This window comes from Aethalodelphis obliquidens, unplaced genomic scaffold (assembly GCF_003676395.1).
Source record: "Aethalodelphis obliquidens isolate GAN/ISIS:26980383/991018 unplaced genomic scaffold, ASM367639v1 scaffold100, whole genome shotgun sequence".
In the NCBI taxonomy this organism is placed as follows: Eukaryota; Metazoa; Chordata; class Mammalia; order Artiodactyla; family Delphinidae; genus Aethalodelphis; species Aethalodelphis obliquidens.
In genome coordinates, this window is record NW_020838044.1 from 2,772,725 (window position 1) to 2,792,024 (window position 19,300).

General features: G+C 54.7%; 1 protein-coding gene across 1 annotated transcript; it reads left to right on the forward strand.

Moving 5' to 3' along the window:
* Positions 1–6,201: 6,201 nt before the first annotated feature.
* On the forward strand, positions 6,202–15,814 carry LOC113614599 (chymosin-like). The gene is made up of 8 exons (XM_027096246.1): positions 6,202–6,441; positions 7,261–7,378; positions 8,386–8,504; positions 10,825–11,024; positions 13,123–13,236; positions 14,001–14,145; positions 14,731–14,829; positions 15,552–15,814. Exons 1-8 carry the CDS (start codon positions 6,202–6,204, stop codon positions 15,687–15,689), a joined length of 1,173 nt encoding a protein of 390 aa, XP_026952047.1. The 3' UTR covers positions 15,690–15,814.
* The last annotated feature ends 3,486 nt before the right edge of the window (positions 15,815–19,300 follow it).

Consider the following 19,300-nt stretch of genomic DNA (forward strand, 5'->3'; position numbering starts at 1 on the left):
TCACGTGGTCAGACTGAAAGACTGCACCGTCAAGAATCAAACCAACCTAAGTTTCAATCCCAGCTCTGTTTATCATAGGCGGCGTGATATTGAAAATTAGTTAAGCTTTCTAAGCTCCTGTTTGCTCATCTGTGACATGGAGACCTTTTAAAAGAGTAAATGCATGGTGTCTGACACTAACTAAGCATGGTATAGGCTTTAAGTGTGGCTGAATAATATTTTGAGGTACTGATTTATGACTTTTAAAAAACTCCTCTCATTTTTCTCCTTTCTCTTTTCTTCAGGAAAGGAAAAGCCAGCTTCCCTCAGGGAAGATGTGGCAGGGCAGAAAGCAGAAGGGACTTGCAGGGTTTCCAGGTCAGGATGTGTTTCTCCTGAAGCCCTGGGGGAATTTGGGGCTCCTCAGAGGGTGTAGAAGGCAGAGGCAGGGGAGTCAGGCAGATTCTGAGTGGCGGGGACCTGGACCCTGCTTCCTGTCAGTGGCGCAGGTAGGTGGCAAGATCAGGGTGGAGTGGCCGCGTGGCCTGTCTTGGGGAGGATGACCATGGAAGCTTCCAGAAGGCTGGGGGCTCAGGTGAGACACGGAGGCAACAGGGACCCAGGCAGGGACAAGGAAAGACCACAGGGCACTGCTGCCCACCCACGCCCCCGTAAACTTGGTGGGCTGGAGAGTCACGTGTGCCAAAGCACATCTGTGGGGCACGGTGCAAAAATGGCTACGGTTAATTTGCCCCTCAGTCTGGAGGGCTCCGGGCACAGGGCAGAAATTCAACTGATTTATAGAGCACAAAAAGAACTGCTGCTGTGGACACATCTGAGATTCAGACCAGCTCCATGAGCTTGTAAATCCCACATTTCACAGATGAGGAACCGAGGCTGGGGAACGATTGAAATGTTCAAGGTCACACAACCGCAGTCGCTATGCCTCCTACCTGTAGAAGGCCTAACAAACAGCAGCCCTGGACTCTCTTATCTTTGACCCTCACATGACCCTCTCAGTGTCATTGTCTCTACCCTGCAGAAGAGGAAACTGAGGCACACAGAAGTAAAGGGATTCGCTCAAGGTCACAGCACCCTGTGGCAGACCCAGAGTTCAAGCCCAGGGTAATTACACATGGAGACCCAGGATTCAAGTCCAGGATCATTCCACGTGCACTTTACAGAAACCACGCTCCCCTGCCAACGAGCCCCTGCAGAGGAGGTGTCTGGCCCTTTGGATCACAACAGGGTCATATACCAGGGCCAATTTGTCCCCCACCCGACTGTGGCTCCCTGGGGGTGGAGATGACACCAGCTCCACGCCTCTGTCCAGTGTGAGCTCTTAGGAGATTCTCAGGATGTGTTGAGCTGGTGTTGTTGCCACTCACGTCTGAGTGGAGGTCACAAGGTTGGGTACCCAGGAAAGGCTGTCCCTGGGCCCTGATTTTGTTTGAGCCACTTTTGTGGGTCAGTTCCCAGACTCAAGGAATCTAGACCAAAGAGAGGCGCTCCCACCTGGCTCTGGGTACCCAGTGATGAAATCTTATCGTGGCTTTTCTAAAAGCTTTTTGCAGTTTTTGGCCTGCTTCCCGGGGATATACAGTCCTAACATCCTGTGCAGTCTGGGGCAGCCTTCCTGATAGCGTGCACTTGAATGCTGTTAGAATGATCCCAATCTTGTGAATAAACACGGAGAAACCAGTGCTTTGGTTCTTGGCTTTGAGGGTCACCTTGCTGACGGAGAGGGGGCTGAGCCTGACTTCCAAGACTCATTGTTCAGTAGTGTTTGCTGCTGGGTCAGGCTGGGCCACTGGTGACATGGAGCGGGGTGGTATAGCACTCTTGCCTGATGTGCTGACCCCTGCGGGTCCCAGCCCCAGATGCTACCAATGGCCCCATTGCTCATAAGTATGGCTGTCCCAGGGAATGTCCAGAAGTTGAGAGGAGTGAGCTAGAAGCAGTGCTGCCCCAGACTCGACATTGTAAACTCATGAACTTCTCACAGCCTGTTGGGCCCTGCGGTATAGTGTATGTGGAGCATCAGACCAAGAGTCTTGTGGCAGTTCAAGCTCTTCTTCCTTACGGGCAAGCCCTTTAACCTCTCTGAGCCTGCATCTCTTCCTCTGCAGGACACAATAAAGATGCGGCCTGCTAGTTATTCCTCAAGAGTGGCGGCAAGACCATTCATTCATTCATTTGCTTAACCAAGCATTTAATTGAGCATCTACTATGTGGCATGCTGGGTGCTGATGTGTGGGAGGAAACAGCAGTCGGATGCAGGGCCACTGGGACAGGACACGCAGGCCCTGCCTGGCCTGGCAGGGCGGCGTTCTCAGGGAAGGAAATGGGAAACAAGCTGTACCGTCAGGTGGCGTTTTTTTCTCTCCGCTTCCCTGGTTTTGGAAAGAGAGGGTGCCTTGATGATGTCGTGAGGGTGCTTTTGGAAAGTTGGATGTGCCCATGGCTGCTTCCTGGGGCCTCAGAAGCAGCAGCATCCTGGGTTACTGGGAAAGGATATGAGGGTGGGCATTGCCATGGCCAGGGTGGGGTCTGCCTGTCCTCCTCAGGCCTGTCATAAAACACTCAGATTCCCTGTCGACTGGCCTCCTGAGGCCCTTACAAGTCAAATACAGGAGCTTCTGGATCTGCCCCTCCCAGACCACCCCCTGCCCATGTCTGGGGCCCACCATAGGCCCACCACATGCTCACCTCTTCAGCTGCCCAACCTGCCCTCTCTGTTCCAGGCCCATGCTTCCCTCTTCCACACCACCAGGCCTCCCTCACTTTGCAGACATCTGTCCTACAGGGTGTGGATGGCTGGCACTCTAGCCTCCCTCACACCTGTGGTCCCAAAGCCCCTGCCTTATTCTAACTTGAGCCTGAGCTTCCAGTTCATAGCCTCCCCTCACTCCTGGGATGTGACTTCCACTTTGGTGGCTAAGTCTTTGTTTTCCTTTTTGCCCTAATTCTCTCCCAGGCTACAGGCTTGCGAGCATATCTGGCCAATCTGGCCTGGACCCTGGGACCCTCTCCTCATCACAAGCGCCTGCATGTGTGCCTCCAAGAAGCTCTTCTGTGTGTGGCTTAGATGCGCTTAACCTGTTCCCCAAACCTGACCATCACGTCATAGCTTCCTCCTTCCCCTCCATGTGTGGCACATGCTTGCCCTCCCCGTTTACCCTCCTCAGGCCTCCCAACTGTTCATGGGATCTGGTGTCTGCTCCCTCCCCTTCCCAATGCCCTTCCAACATGGAACAAAGGGCCACACCCTGGGGGAGCTGGAATCTTGGATCTGTGTCTCTCTTAGATGGAGATGACAGGCTGAACAGGCACTCTCGGCCTCAGATGCCACTTGGGGAGTAGACTGAGTGGACCCTGGAAACCTGGCCTGGGAGGACTGGGCAGGGAGACTCCAGGATAGGGTCGGCTGGGGCTCCCGTGAAGTCAGGCCCAGGGACGGGAGGCAGCTAGGGCAGGAAGGGGCTCACTGGGAACAGGCCTCTTTACAGACCATAAGGTGGGACATGAGATAGTATTCTGGCAGTGGCTCCACCTGTGTTAGCCCAAGAAGTCCTGTTTGAAAGGGGAAATCGGATCAGGAAGGTGTGAGTGACATTTCCTGGCCTGGAGATCAGGCAAGTGTACCCTTCAGCTTTGAAGTCCCCGGAGTGGCCCTTATCAGAGCAGGTGTTGTGTAGTCTGGGTGCTATCTTAATGTGTTTGTGGAGTGGCCTGAATTTAGGGGCTATCTCTGCAGCCTGGGCTCCCAGCCAGAGGGAACCCCGCATTCTCTATAAAGGCTGTTGGGAGTGGGCACTGGCTAGAGTGGTGGCCAGACCCAGGTCCAGGATGAGGTGTCTCGTGGTGCTACTTTCAGTCCTCGCTCTCTCCCAGGGCACTGGGATCACCAGGTGGGTGTCAGGCCCCAGGGGAGGGGATGGGCATCGCACGCATCGGCTCTGTGTGGGTCTCTAAACGGTCTTCCAGCCATTGTTCCCCCAGGAGTTCTCAAGGAAATGCTGCAGTTTCCCAAGATAGTCGCTCCCGGTCAGTCTTGCCTTCGTGTTTTCGGCCTTTCCTTCTAAGGCGTTCCGTTACTCTCTTCAGGGCGTGATGAACAAGAACAGGGGGTCAGATGGGCTGCCTGGGGGATTAAGGGCATGGCTTCTGGAGTTAAACTGCCTGCGATTTGATCCCCAGCTCCATCACTAACGTAACTCTCTAACACCACTTAACATAAATTTGTGAAATTAGGATGACAGAAGTATCCATCGTATGGGGTTATCATGAGGGGTGTATGAGTTCGTATTTGTAAAATGCTCTGAACAGTGCCTGGCACATTGTAAGAGCTATGCGTGTGTCTGTTAAACAAAATAAAGTTCTCGTTATTTTGTCCAAATCCTTTGTGGGTGAAGTTCCCAGGTTCTCCTCCCAAAATAATAACTGATACTTACGGAGTTGCTTGCTACTAGCTGCCAGACACTTAACTAGGTCCTTACCTATACTAAGCCTCAGGGATTAGGTAGATATATTATTTGCATTTTACAGATGAGGAAACTGTTGTTCAGGGAGGGTCCGTGAGCTGCCCAAGGCCACATGATTAAAAATGGAGGAGCCGGGACTTGGTCCCAGGTGGTCCCAGTCTTGGTCCCAGACTCTTGCCAAAGACCGTCACACTACCTCTGGTTCCCAGGTTCAAGCCCTGTCAAGGTCTGAGCCCAGGGAAACCTGAATCCATCCCTAGGAAGCAGGATCCCTAAAAAGAGGTCCAGTGTCTTTGACCAGTGGGGGCTGCTTGTGGTGGTTCTGAAAGTGGAGTTCTTCCAAGTGTCAGGCATCTGGTGGCCTCAGCACAGGCCTGGAGGCAGGAGTGGGTGGAAGTTTCATGGTGGCTGGAGCCTGTGTTCAGGGCCGCCATCGTGGGGCGGTGGATTGCCTTTGATGCTCGCTTGCCCTGAGGGAGGCTCTCTGGGTCTCGTGTTGTGATGGGACAGCTCAGCAGAGTTGCAGTTACTAGTGTGGGAGTCGCCAGGCATTCAGCCAGTGGATCTTGTAGCCAGTGAGAACCGGAGCTGGAAAAAGCGGAAAGCACTGGGGGCTTGGACATGGGAAAGGGCAGCTGTGGGCTTGCTCCCAGGAGCTCAGTCCAGCCTCCTTCCTTTTGGGCTGAAGTTCTTTTCTATCATCAGAGACAAAGGCTGAGAAATGTCTTGAGAACCTTTCATTTATAGGTCAGGTCCCCGCTGATGTCACACCTGAGGGCTGGGGGTGGGAAGGCGCCAGACGAGAGACCATAACTCACATACGAGGTTGTTCCATGTGGGATCCATTTGGGACATGAACAACATGAGAAAACCCGTTTTCTTTATGGGTCTTAAAGCTGCTGCCATTTTATTACTCTCAGAGCACTTTCACACCTGTAGTCTCCAGTTGTCCTTAAAATAGGCCTTAAAATAGGAGGAGGACCATGTGATTCTTAGAGCTGGGAGGGACATTGGGAACCATCACGCTCCAGTCTTTCAATCTGCAGGAGAGGAAACTAAGAGCCGGAGAGGTTAAGCCACTCAGTTGGTCCACAGCAGGGCCCCGAGAAGGCTGGAAAGGAAGAGAGAACGCATTTCGTGGAGAAGAAGCTGGAGCTCTGCGGGCTTTGGGGAGACCAGATCTTGACCCAGCTTCTGCCGTCTTCCTTCTTGATTCTCTTCCTGCTGATCTGCCTCCATCACCCAACATCTAAATTCTAACCAAGTTCCCTGGGGACCACACTCTGTGCTGAAACCCTTTGAAGAATTTCCACCCACGTTAGGCTGCCCAGAGAGCAGAGAACAGGGGTTGGCAAAGGGTAGGAGCATTGTCATAGCGTTTTCCAGAGTGTGGGGGACACTGTTTTTCTCTCCAGACAGTATGCTTCTGGAGGGTAAGACTGTACCCTTTTCCCCATTGTGTCCCCTGTGCCCCATATGGAGCCCGGCACATAGTAGGTCTACAGTAAGAACTGGAGACTGAATGAGAATACACTTAGTGTCTTTCAAACCTTGGAGTTGCAAAGCTCATTAGCGGGTTATAAAATACATCCACTGAGTCTCCACCAGCATTAAAAAAGAGAAAGGAGTAGGAAATGTCAGAGTGCATTGCATTTAGTAAGGGCTGGTGTGGATTTGTGAACTGTCGTAGAATGCAATTTTCACTTCGGGTTATGGTACAAGATTGGGGGGGTGGCTTATGGAGCCCAGAGCCTCTGGGCACTTCTCTGAGGCTGGGCAGCCCTGTGGAGATGCCCACCTCACCACTAAGTCTTCCCCTTTCCCCAGGATCCCTCTGCACAAAGGCAAACCCCTGAGAAAGGCACTAAAGGAGCATGGGCTCCTAGAGGACTTCCTGCAGAAACACCAGTCTGCTGTCAGCAGCAAGTACTCCAGCTTCGGGGAGGTGGCCAGTGAGCCCCTGACCAGCTACCTGGATGTGAGTGGCTCTGCCTGCCTTCCCGTGATGATTCCCACACAGTGTGTTGGCTGCCCCCTGCCTCTTTCCTTCTTTCAGGAGTCATGGCACCCCGGGGGATGTGGGGCCGTCTTCCACCCCTCAGTATCTCCCAGGGGCCAGCAGGCCCTGTAAAAACAATCCCTGCACCTCAGACGACCTTCCTGCGGACAGCATCCCTCGGGGGTACATGGTCTGCTCCCAGATCCAACCTCATGCCTGCATTTCTGGGCCCAGAGAACCCATGTCTTGGGCTGGGCTTGGCACGAAGGGGGCAGCTGCCTGGGACATGGCAGGAGTGCCCCCTGTGCCCTCTTCCTTTTTGGAGACTGTCTCTCTCATCTGTCACTCTTGGCAGTAAACAACCTGCTGTTTTTCTCTTCTGTGCCCTCGTTTCCTTATCTAGGTCATCCCCATCCCCGCCCCGGCCCAGTACTGACCCATGGGGAGAGTGGGAAAGGAGGGGCGGCCAGGACAGCTTGGGTCTGGGGTCTGTACCTAGCTGGTGCCCCATCACTATGTCCCTGCCCCTGGCAGGGTGGCCCAGACTCCCTACCAGACAGGACTTACCTTTTGGTCCAGTGTATGGGGCTGATTCCAGCAGTGGATGTAGAGCTTGCAGGAGGGGCAAGACAAACATGGCTGGGGGCGGAGCTCAGCGTGGGGACCGGGGATGAAGAACCCCCCAGGGATCCTCCTTCCGTTTCTTCCCTAGGTCTGTGGGCAGAACGCACGGGGCCTACAGAGCTGAACAGGCTCCGTGCCGAGCGTCAACCCTCACCCAGTGCTGTCTGTCCTCAGAGTCAGTACTTTGGGAAGATCTCCATTGGGACCCCGCCCCAGGAGTTCACTGTGGTGTTTGACACTGGCTCCTCCGACCTCTGGGTGCCCTCTGTCTACTGCAAGAGCGACGCCTGCCGTGAGTGACCCCCACCCCCTGCCCTGCCCACCCCTCTGCTCTGCCAGCCACGATCAGGGTGGCTGGGGGTAAACATAGGGGGAAGGAGAGCTTGCTTGGACATGCCCAGCCTCGCTCACCCCTTCCAAATGGCCAGAGACTGGGAAGGTGTGCAAATCACAGGCTGATGGCTAAAGCACCAGTGAGAAATGAGGGGACTTTTTGCCCTTTTTTTTGGCTCTATTAGGAGCCAAGGCAGACTCCTTACCCTCGCGGGTCCTCAGTTTTTCTTTCTGTAAAATGGGGCTACAACATGCCAGTGGGTCCTGGGAGAATGAAGTGAGAGGCACTGAGTAAACTTTTTTTTTGTTGTTGTTGTTGTTGTTGTTTTTTGGCTGAGTGTTTTGGGTCTTCGTTGCTGTGAGCGGGCTTTCTCTAGTTGTGGTGTGTGGGCTTCTCATGGCGGTGGCTTCTCTTTTTGTGGAGCACGGGCTCTAGTTGCACGGGCTTCAGTAGCTGTGGCATGTAGGCCTAGTTGCTCAGAGGCATGTGGGATCTTCCCGGACCAGGGTGCGAACCCATGTCCCTTGAACTGGCAGGCGGACTCCTAACCACTCCACCAGGGAAGCCCCTGAGTAAACATTTAATATATGTAAATAGTTTTATTTCTCCCACAATCCTGGGAGGTTGGTGCTCTTTTTATCCCCACTTACCAGGTGAGGAAACCAATGTTTAGTGAAGCAAAAAGAGTTGTGGGAAATTACGAAGCTGGTAGAAGCCGGTCTCGGGAAACCACAGGGATGGTTTTCTTCTTCCTTTTTTTTGTTTGGGAGCTACGAAGGTAGCACTGGGGGTCAAAGAGTTGGGTTGAGCAGCAAGGAATAATTTTCTTGCTTATTTTCAGTAGAGAGAATCGTTAGTATTTAGACGATATCCTTACAAGACCTGGTGAGGATTCAGCTCCCACTGGCACTGTCGAGTGGTGAGAAGATGCTACAAGCCCCACTAACCCTGAGTCTGTGTTCCAGAAAATCACCAGCGCTTTGACCCAAGCATGTCGTCCACCTTCCAGAACCTGGGCAAGCCCCTGTCCATCCAGTACGGCACGGGCAGCATGCAGGGCTTCCTGGGCTATGACACCGTCACTGTGAGTGGGGCTTGGGGCCAGCCAGCCCTCGCCTTCCCCTCGCACCAGCCACTCTCCCACCCAGAACCCCGGGCTCTGCGCTGTGCCACAGCTGGTGCCAAGAGGCCCTTTGGGTCCTGGCCCTGTTGGCGGCCCTGTGGAGGAGGACTCTGAGAGGGATTTTAGCCAGCAGCAGCTGTGGGGTGTCCCTCCCTCCCTTCCCCGTTTCCTTCCCATGTCAGTCCCCAGAGCCCCACCCGACACGCTTCTCTGGGTCTGGTTTCCATCCTCCTAACCCTTTTCTCACTTAACCTGGCCATAGTGAGTCCTGAATCCTGAGTCTTTGCCAGTTCTGAGCTCTTCAGCGTCACCTGTGTGATCTCATTTTAAATTTAGTTCTTTCAACAGCCCTTTGAGGAAGGTATTCTCATCCCCATTGTTCAGATGAGGGACCCGAGGCTCAGATGAGCTGATAACTTGCCTGAAGTCGCACAGCTGGGGGACAATGGGAGCTGAGTGTCAGACCCACGTCTCCGACTCTCTGGGCTTGACCTCATTATTGATCAGTCACAGAGCAGCATCTTCTTTCATGTCAGAGAGCATCTGTGCCCTCTGGGCAAGGGCTCCCCTTGCTCTTGTTCCTTTTTGGCTTCTGAAGTACTTAATACAGTGGCCAGCACATAGTAAGTTCCCAATACACGTTAACATCTTTCTTTTCGTCCTCATCCACCATCTAAGATTGAAACTCAAGCAGCATCCCTTGGTGCTCTTCCCCTTGATCTTCCTTTAGTTCTTCCCAGAGTCTGGCTGAAGTCTTTTCTACTTCAAGCCCAAAAGGACACAGCCCTTCTCTGCTGACAGCCCTCTCCTCAGCTGAGGAGTTGCTCTCCCAGCTCAGGCCTCCCCAGGAGCCAGCACCAGAGCCACTGGCTGAGGTGGCCCAGCAGACAGACGTCTGGAAGGCCAATTCCCCTGCCGAGGTTTTGCTATTTTCTGCTATTTTGGGTTCTGGGGGGAAATCCTGCATCTTCACGGAAGAGCTGGCCCTTGCTGTGGGCCTGAGCCGTGGTGTACCTTGCTGTCTTCACTCACCCACCTTGGGCAGGGGGTGGGAGAGAGAGGCTCAGGGGTCAGGACCTCCCTCCCCCCTGCCACCCACAGAAGTCTCACATGAAGTGAGAATGAGTGGGGCACCCAAGGAAGAGAAAGATCAGTGTGGGTGGAGCAGAGTGACCTAAGGGACCAGAGCATGAGGGGACTCTAGGACACAGGTTTCATCCTGAATACCTTCAGGAGCCTGTGGAGCAAGGGGTGACACGAGGACGTCCACTCTCCATTTCGCTTTGGCTACCTGTGTGGAGGATGGGTTATAAGGGGACAGAGTAGAAGCAGGAGGCCTGGTGGGCCGCTGTGGGAGCTCAGAATAGGCTAGTGGATGCGTCAGCCTTCCAGGGAAGCGGGCAGGTTGATAGGACACTTTGGGGTTAGCACTTCTTCGCAGAGTGCCGATAAAGGTTCACTGATCATACATTTAGTAAGTGCGCGATACATGCCCAGCATTCATATCTTTAGTCTAAGCACTGCCTTGAGATGCAGGTGTTATTATTCCCTGTAACAGATGCGGAGGTTGAGGCTCAGAGAGGTGCTGGTCCAAGGTCACACAGCACACGACAGAGCAAGGATGCACAGCGGGATCTTTTACTCTTTTTTTTTTTTTTTTTGCGGTACGCGGGCCTCTCACTGTTGTGGCCTCTCCCGTTGTGGATCACAGGCTCCGGACACGCAGGCTCAGTGGCCATGCCTTACGGGCCCAGCCGCTCCGCGGCATGTGGGATCTTCCCAGACCAGGGCATGAACCCGCGTCCCCTGCGTCGGCAGGCGGACTCCCAACCACTGCGCCACCAGGGAAGCCCCAGCGGGATCTTTTTCTATGCAAACCGCGTGCGTGTTCTTTCTGTCCATCATGCTGCTCCCACGGCTCTTCCCTGGGAGATGCCCTGGTGCAGCAGCTGATGGTAGGGCTTCAGGCTGGCAGAGGGCCTTGGAGTGGCCCTTGTTTTATGCCCTTCTTTGGGCTCACCCCCAACCTCTGCACCATGAGCACTGCTGTCCGTACCCCCAGCCATGCTCTCTCTTCCCCTGCCACCCTGTCCCCTGCCTCATCAGACCAGTTCCCTCAAAACCACAGCACAGAGCTGGGAAAGGAGGCTTTTCTCTCTTAAGCTCACATAACTACGCTGCCTAAAAGAGGGAGGGCGGGCTGGCAGAGCCTGACCCTCGACCTTTCTGGGTCCTCTGCCGGCAGGGCCCCCTGGTGGAGGTCACTCTGCCTTTCTTGCAGGTCTCCGACATTGTGGACCCCCAGCAGACTGTGGGCCTGAGCACCCAGGAACCTGGTGACGTCTTCACCTACTCCGAGTTCGATGGGATCCTGGGGCTGGCCTACCCCTCTCTTGCCTCTGAGTACTCGGTCCCCGTGTTTGACAACATGATGAACAGGCACCTGGTGGCCCAAGACCTGTTCTCGGTTTACATGGACAGGTAGGAGCTGCACCCGGCGTGGGCTGGACTTCCACATCCTGGCAGGGGCTGTCGGCTGAGGAGTGTCCACCCCTTGGGGACGCTGCGACACAAGGGTAGTCACCAGCATCCAAGCAAACCTCTCCTTGCTTCCAGAAACATCCAACCTCCTGCCTAAAGGTCCCCAGCATGGTCACTGATGCAGCCAGAGTCCACTGGGCCAGCATTTGACTTTCATTTCTGGCATTTAAAAAAGGGAGACTGGGGCTTCCCTGGTGGCGCAGTGGTTGAGAGTCCGCCTGCTGATGCAGGGGACGCAGGTTCGTGCCCCAGTCTGGGAAGATCCCACATGCTGCGGAGCGGCTGGGCCCGTGAGCCATGACCGCTGAGGCTGCGCGTCCGGAGCCTGTGCTCTGCAATGGGAGAGGCCATAACAGTGAGAGACCCGCGTACTGCAAAAAAAAAATAATAAATAAATAAAAAAAAGGAAGCCTGAATCCATCTCTGCATACGGGCTTTTAATCTCTTTTCTTCCAAAGCGGCAGACCTCAGTAATCATTTATTGATGTCCCTGAGACTCACAGATGTTTAGAGCAGGCTCTAAAGGAGTCCAACCTTCTCTTTTCAATATGCAGGGAACTGAGGCTTGGGCGAGATGGTCACCCTCAAACTGGTGGACGAGCCATGTCTGGGGCCCAGGGTTCCTGACTCCCAGTCCAGTGTTCCCCACTCTACCCGCCTGATGGGGCAACTCTGCTAGACAGAGGGGTGGGTGGCAGGACTGGCAGAAGGGAATCACACCCAGGAGAAGGAGCTGGGTAACCCAGGCAGGGCGTAGATAGGTGCAGTCACTCATTCATTTACTCAGTAGATATTTATGGGCCCTTACTATGTGCAGGGGCTGTGCCAGGAGACGGGGATACATCAGCAAACAGGACAAACTGGGAGTCAACTTTTTAGCAGGGGAAATGGACAACACACACATCGTAATTACATATACAATTATGATGACAGTTGTGATAAGAGCACTCCCTGCAGGGGAGGTCTGCATGTACTGAAGGCTTAATAGTAACAGACTGCCCAGTCTGACAAGATATGTGTGTGGAGAGTGGCCAGGGGAAGCTTCGCTGAGGCCCGAGTGGGTGATATGCAGGTGAGGCAAAGGGATGGCACATTTTAAGCAGTGGGGCGGCATGTGTCAGAGCCCGGAGGTGGGACAGAGCTTGATGAGGCCAAGGAACAAGAGCTGCAGAGTGAGAAGCAGGCAACCCACAGTGTGCCGGTGTTTCCTGGCCATGAGACAGAGTCCCAGGAGGAGCAGAGAGGGTTTGGGCTGGGGGTGGCAGTTTTTTTTTTTTTTTTTAGAAGATGTTGGGGGTAGGAGTTTATTAATTAATTAATTAATTTTGGCTGTGTTGGGTCTTCGTTTCTGTGCGAGGGCTTTCTCTAGTTGTGGCAGGCGGGGGGCCGCTCTTCATCGCGGTGCACGGGCCTCTCACTATCGTGGCCTCTCTTGCTGCGGAGCACAGGCTCCAGACCTGCAGGCTCAGTAGTTGTGGCTCACGGGCCCAGTTGTTCCGCGGCATGTGGGATCCTCCCAGACCAGGGCTGGAACCCATGTCCTCTGCATTAGCAGGCAGATTCTCAACCACTGCACCATCAGGGAAGCCCTGGGGTGGCAGTTTTCATGCAGAGCATGTGGGACCTCATTGAAGATCCGTTCTCCTACTCGAGGCCAAAGGGCTGGGGGCCGAAAGCCTTGAGTGGTGGGGGGCAGAGGCACAGTGGCCTGAGCAGAGCCTGACAGGCACGTGACCTCCTACTTCCTGACCTCCCCTCCCACGGTAATGCCCATGCTCTGGGCTCTAGTGCTGCCTCAGCCTGGGTGGGTGCTGCAGAGTTCAGAGAGAAAGGATGCTGCAGCTGATATCAAAGAAAAGCCTGGAGTACCGGGAAGGTGGGAGAGCTCATCTGAAGCCTTTGGGGTGGAGGTGGGTGTTGGGGGCAGGGAGGACAGTGCGGCAGGGTCTGAATCGCATCTAACCCTGCGTGGGGCTGGGCTACCTCCTCACAGAGCCAGGGTGTCGGAGTCCCACATCATGACTTTCCTTGGTTTCAGGAACGGCCAGGAGAGCATGCTCACATTGGGGGCCATTGACCCGTCCTACTACACAGGATCCCTGCACTGGGTGCCTGTGACCTTGCAGAAGTACTGGCAGTTCACCGTGGACAGGTGGGTGAGCGGCAGCTGTGGCCCCGCCAGAGGCTGTCTCCAGGTGTGGGGATGTGAGGGTCTAGGTGTCAGCCCGGTAGCTCGTAAGACCGTCACATTAACGTATGAATCAGATGCTCTAAGGCCAAGTGTCTTCGTCAGTGAGAATGCTGAACGTTCACTTACACTTTATAAATAAGACTAGCTGTGCTTATCCAGCACCACTACCTGCCAGGCGTTGTGCTGGGTGAGAATATGACTGCCTGGTTTAGTCCTCACTAGAGCCCTGTGGGGGTGGTGCTGTGATGATCCTCATTTTGTAATTTACTAACATCGACTTTGCATCTCATGACCATCCCTTGAGGAAATCAAGAACGGGGTGGTTAATGTACCCATTTTGTAGATAAGAAGCCTGAGTGTAAGAAGACTGGGGAATTTGCAGCAAATAAATGGCAGGAGAAAGCTTGAAACCAGATCTTTGGGCAACCAGTGTGGTACTCATTCCACCCCTTAATGCCCGTGACTTTGTTGTTTCATTGAAGTTTCTGTCCCATAGAAGGTCAGGTGGCCTCCACTGAGCCACTGGGTTGGGAGAAAATGGTTTCTGGTCTTTTCTCTCAGTTCAGGAAGTTATGGGGGCTCCAGGAAGGAGCCCAAAGAAAAGGATCTGGGGTGGCTGGACTTCCTTCCTGCCAAGGATCCTGGCAGGGGAGGCTAGGAGGGACCCAGGGAGGGAGGGGTGGATGCCGGATGCGCTGTGAGGCCGTCCTATTTCCCCTCTGCAGTGTCACCATCGGCGGTGCGGTGGTGGCCTGTGATGGTGGCTGTCAGGCCATCCTGGACACGGGCACCTCCATGCTGGTCGGGCCCAGCAGTGACATCCTTAACATCCAGATGGCCATCGGAGCCACACAGAACCAGTATGGTGAGGTGAGGCCAGACCCTTATCCCCACCTCCCCAGACCCCCCTGAAGAGGGAACCCCTTTGCACATGGAAGAAATGACAAAGGGAAATGGTGAGGGTCTTGGAATTCCTGCAGGGGTTGGGAGGCATTCAAGATGGCCTAGCTTTTCTAGCTTTGGCTCACTTGCTGTTGGAGGTCCCATGTCTCGTGCAGTGGCTGCAATCTGACTTCCTGTCCGCAGGGAGGGTCATACATCCCCAACTCCCTGAGCTCTGCTGCGCCCTCTTGTCCCCCTCCACCCATGGGTCTCCCCTCTTCCTCCCTGACAGCTAAGTGCTCTCAGTGTCCTTGGGAGCTCTGGCTGGGCTTGGAGGGGAAATGTCGAGGCAAACAACTCCTTGTCTCGAGCTGGTGTCTGTCCCTGGGCTGGTCCCCATCGGTGTGACTCCTCTGAGGTCTAAGGACCTCCCTGGGGGTCCTCTGAGTAGCAGGTCCCTCCCCACTTCTTGGCTGCCGTGCAGAGGCAGAGGACCCACCTGGGACTTTCTCTGCTACTGGCAGTCAGATCACACCCACGGCCCTTCTAAGAGGACCTCCCTCTGGTCTTTAGTTTGACATCGACTGCGGCAGCCTGAGCAGCATGCCTACGGTGGTCTTTGAGATCAACAGCAGAATGTACCCACTGACCCCCTCCGCCTACACCAACCAGGTATGAGTCTCCGGAGAGGAAGCCTGGGCTCACGCAGCTCCCCTCCTGCCTCCTGGCAACTCAGCGCATTGGTGATAAGTGGCATGGGCTAGATGGAGAGAGCAGGACGTGCATTTAGACCACCTGGCCTTTCGGAGTGGGGTCTGTGGTCCTTGGGCCTCATTTGTGGCTGCGGCAGCCTCATCCTGGGAGAAATGGTGCAGACAGGAGGGACCGAGCCCAGAGGCCTGAGGGAGGGTGGGATGGGCAGGACCACAGCCACCCATAGGAACCCCCATCCACTGCGCTAGCTTCTAAGCCCTGGGATTTTTCTTGATAACCTGGGCTTTGTGGGGACCCAACCCTCATCCCTACTGCCCTGCCGGCTTCAGCTTTGACCTAATCCTGAGCACCCCGAACTGTCAAGGTCTTGGGTCCCCAGGCCTGTTCTGGCTGGTCACCAGGGCCATAGGTGCTAAGAGCAGGAGGACAGGGGCGTAGGGAGGGCCAGTGAGGGGGAACGGGGAGGGGACCCACCAGGTGATCTTGGATCTGACACTTCATTTCTGAATGTCAATTTTTTCGTCTGTTGAGTAGATGAATCTGATACTTGTTTGCTTAGCTCAGAAGGTGATTTCAAGGTTGAGAGGAAATAATAGATGAGAGAGTGATTGGGGGTGGGGTCCGGAGAGGCACAGCAACTGGGGTTGGGACCAGCTTCATGTCAGCCTTCCCTTTCCCAGGACCAGGGCTTCTGCACCAGTGGCTTCCAGGGTGAAAATAATTCCCAGCAGTGGATCCTGGGGGATGTCTTCATCCGGGAGTATTACAGCGTCTTTGACAGGGCCAACAACCGCGTGGGGCTGGCCAAGGCCGTCTGATTGCACCTCTGACCAAGAGTCTCACTGTCCCCAAACACACGCACATACACACATGCAGCCGCACGCATGCACACACACATGCACACACATAGGTGAGGTTTTTAAGCAGACGGTTCTCAATAAATACTACATCTCTGCAAAGCCTGGCTTCCTTTGGGGCTGAATCCCTGCACCGCTCTGGGGGTGGGATGTGACAGTCACGTGGTGTGTTCGGCAGAACGGGGGCCACATGGGTAGGGGAGCACAGGGGACACTGTGGATGGATGGAGACTTTCACAAGGGAATTGGCCATTTCAAGTTCAGGTCAGGTTTTTAAAAGCAAGACCAGTCTTGCCTTCCTGTTTTCCTACTCCCCGTCTTTCTGGGGAAAGAGTGCAGTAAGGGAGACCTTTGCAGGATGAGACTTGTGCCCGGGGAACAAGGGCTTGAGGTCAGGCCGAGTAGAGAATATTGGCCTAGGGAGAGAATGGCTCTAGTTCTATTAAGACAAGGCCTTGACTGCCATTTGGAGAAGACATTAGTGGAACAGGCAGAGGGCTTCTGGGAAGATCTGAGGGTCCTGAGGTTGCTGTGGGGAAGAATCACAGCCCAGAGTCCAATCCTCAGTCTTAGAGGCTCCACACCTGACTTGCCAGGGCCTGAAAAGCAGCTCCAGCGCCGGAGTGGCCCATGTCCACTGGCTCACAGAGGCAGACATGTCAAAGGTCAGCAAAGGCCACAGCTGTCAGTGAACAGACCACGCATGCTCACAGGTCCCTGCAGTCTTCTGAGGAGGGGAGAGGCCGCTGAAGAAATACAAATATCAGGGGGTCAGAACAAGGGCCTCTAGGCAAAGGTAAGAGGCTTTTCTCAGTCATGCTACTCTGAGGTGCTGTGAGGGGCAGCTGACCAACCTCCTGGGGAGATTCCAGTGCTCGGTCACTTGGCAGGAGCTGTGCACGTTTGCTCCCTCAACCCTCCTTCCCTTCTCTGCACCCCTTCTTTTTTTTTTTTTTTTTTTTTTGTGGTACGCGGGCCTCTCACTGCTGTGGCCTCTCCCCTTGCGGAGCACAGGCTCCTGACGCGCAGGCTCAGTGGCCATGGCTCACGGGCCCAGCCGCTCCGCGGCATGTGGGATTCTCCCGGACCAGGGCACGAACCTGTGTCCCCTGCATCGGCAGGCGGACTCTCACCCACTGCGCCACCAGGGAAGCCCTGCACCCCTTCTTTGGACAGTCATTTCCCTAAAGGGGACGGTACCATTGATCAGGCTTCACTTTTCTAAATCACAGACAATCTTGCCCCCAGGACAGTCACTGGGCTTTAAGTCACACCTTTATAGCAGCTGAACTCTCAGAAGGCCTTGGAAAGAGGTCTGGGACTGCATTATTATCTAGTCCCTGCCCTCACTGTATCCTGACCACACGTGCCCTGCAAACAGCAGGGGGCAGGTGAGTCACGTCGCATGTCTCAGAGCGCCTGAAGCTACAGGCGTGGCTGTGACACTTCACAAAGGAGGCTGTCCTTTAGGAAGGGGGCAGGGGGCTCCCACAGGAGCTGCGGATGGGGTCCTGCTGACGGGACCCTCTGGGGGCATCTCCTGGGGTCTTTCCCAGCCGTACCCAAGGACACACAAGATGGCACCCAGGGTGGTGGAGATGCTGTGTCAGTGGCTTTCTCATCTGCGGCTGAGCAGCCGGTGCTGGCCGTGGAGGGAACTGGGGACCTCTGGTAGGGAAGAAGCAGGGCTGCACCGTGGTGGGTGACGTGGGGGAGGAAGGGCTCAGGCGGCAGCCCTGGGGAGCTGAGGGGTCTGGGGTGGGTTTGGGCAGAGGACACAGGAGGATGTTCTGGGACTTCAAGGGCAGAGGGCAGTGTTGCTGCTTCAGCCTGACGGGGTCGGGGAGGCGAGTGCGGTGCTGAGTAAGTTCTGGCATCAGGCACTTTTTAAAATCTAAGACCAATTCTGCCTATTTGCCAAGAATGAGACAGATCTGGGCCACTTTCATTATCTTTAGGCTTCCTGTAGATTAAAAAAAAGCCAAACAGGCTCACAAAGATTGTGTTATATTTCAGTGGTTTTCCCTTAACAAATTGTATCTTAAACATCCAGGCCTCAGTTGGAGGTAATGTAGAAAGTCGTTGTATTTGTGTGATGACTTTCCTAAATGGGTAGCTTGGACCCAATGGTCCCCCGCCGCACCCACTGCCCACCTGGCCCGGGTGGAGACCCTTGTCCCGAGGGCGCAGTGCCCTCTGGGTCTCATGGGCCATGGCAGCCTCACAGTCTGCTCCTGGGATTTCTCCTGGCTGCAGAGAAAGGCCTGCTTGGAATGTTCTCCACAGTCCTACCCTTTGTCCAACGTTTAAGTGTCCTTCAAATCTCCCTTCAGTCCAGACCTCTTTAGGGTCTCCTGACCAGGCCCGGTTTGGTGCCCTCCTGTGGCCCTGCCGGGCCCAGCCCTTTCCCTAGGGTACACTTGGTATTTTCATTTTCTTGTCTGTCTCCCTTACGGACAGTGGGCTCCCTGAGGACAGACACTGTGTACCTCTCTTTGATATCTTGGAGGCCTAACTCATGGAATGCCCCTATCAGGTATTGTTGCATGAATGAGTGAATGAATGGACAAATGATTCACTCGTCCTGACCAGTCATACTACTCACTGCTGGTCTCCTCTTTCCTCCCCATCTTCACAACCGCCCGCCCTCACTGCACACTCAGGCCTGCTCTCTACCTTTTCCCTCCCATTGTGAGCCTGGGGAACGGCTCAGCACATGCTGGGAGGACACTGAAGGGGAGAGAAGGGGCCAAGCTGTCTGCAGGGTTTTAAGTTTCTGCCAAGGGGCCCACACCAGGCTTTGAAGCAGGCCCAGATCACTGAGGGTCTGCAAGGGGATAAAGGAGCCTTGGAAGGGGGCACATCTGCCATTCCCTGGTGAAGAAGCCAAACTGGAGGCCAGTGAGGCGCTGTGATGCTGGGAGAGACCTGGCTGACTCACTACCAGGTCTCCTACCTGCGCTGTCTGCTGGCGAGAACCAGGGCCTGGCGGGGCAGCTGAGGAAGTCTCAGTGGCCATTCACGTCCACCCTCTATGTAGTAGCTGCCATCTGTCTGCTACCGTGGCCTCACCCAGTACCCTGCAGGGCTGGCCCCTGGGCCTTTGCTCATGCCGCTCCCTTTGCCTGTTTTCTCCTTTCCACTCTCTCTGACCTGTGAGCTGTTCCTCACCCTTCAAGACCAGCTTTCAGTGTCCTCTGAGGTGACACCACACTGCACCAGACTGCTGCCTCCCAGCTTCCTAACTGCTCAGCAGGGATCTTTAAAACAGCGTTTATCTTGCCTTTGTTATTCACTGACATGTTGGTCTCTCTGCTAGAGTCCCTGATGGACAGCACAGCATTTTTACTCTCTGAATCTTCAGTGCCCAGGGAACTTCCTGGCACACTGTGGAGGCTGAGAAAGAGCCCAAGGGTGGCTTATGCCTTGTGATATGAGTGGGCAAGTCTCTGACCCGGTGGCATGAATCATAAGTGCTGAAAAACAGGGGCTCTCTCTCTCTCTCTCTCTCTCACTCTCTCTCTGACACACACACACACACACACACACACACACACACACACACACACACA

Bases quoted from the DNA above. Each gene is read 5' to 3' on its own strand.
- LOC113614599 (XM_027096246.1), top strand. From the start codon at position 6,202: ATGGAGCCCAGAGCCTCTGGGCACTTCTCTGAGGCTGGGCAGCCCTGT. The intron at 7,379-8,385 runs GTGAGTGACCCC...TCTGTGTTCCAG, and splicing joins CTGCAAGAGCGACGCCTGCC to AAAATCACCAGCGCTTTGAC. The intron at 11,025-13,122 runs GTAGGAGCTGCA...CCTTGGTTTCAG, and splicing joins TTCTCGGTTTACATGGACAG to GAACGGCCAGGAGAGCATGC.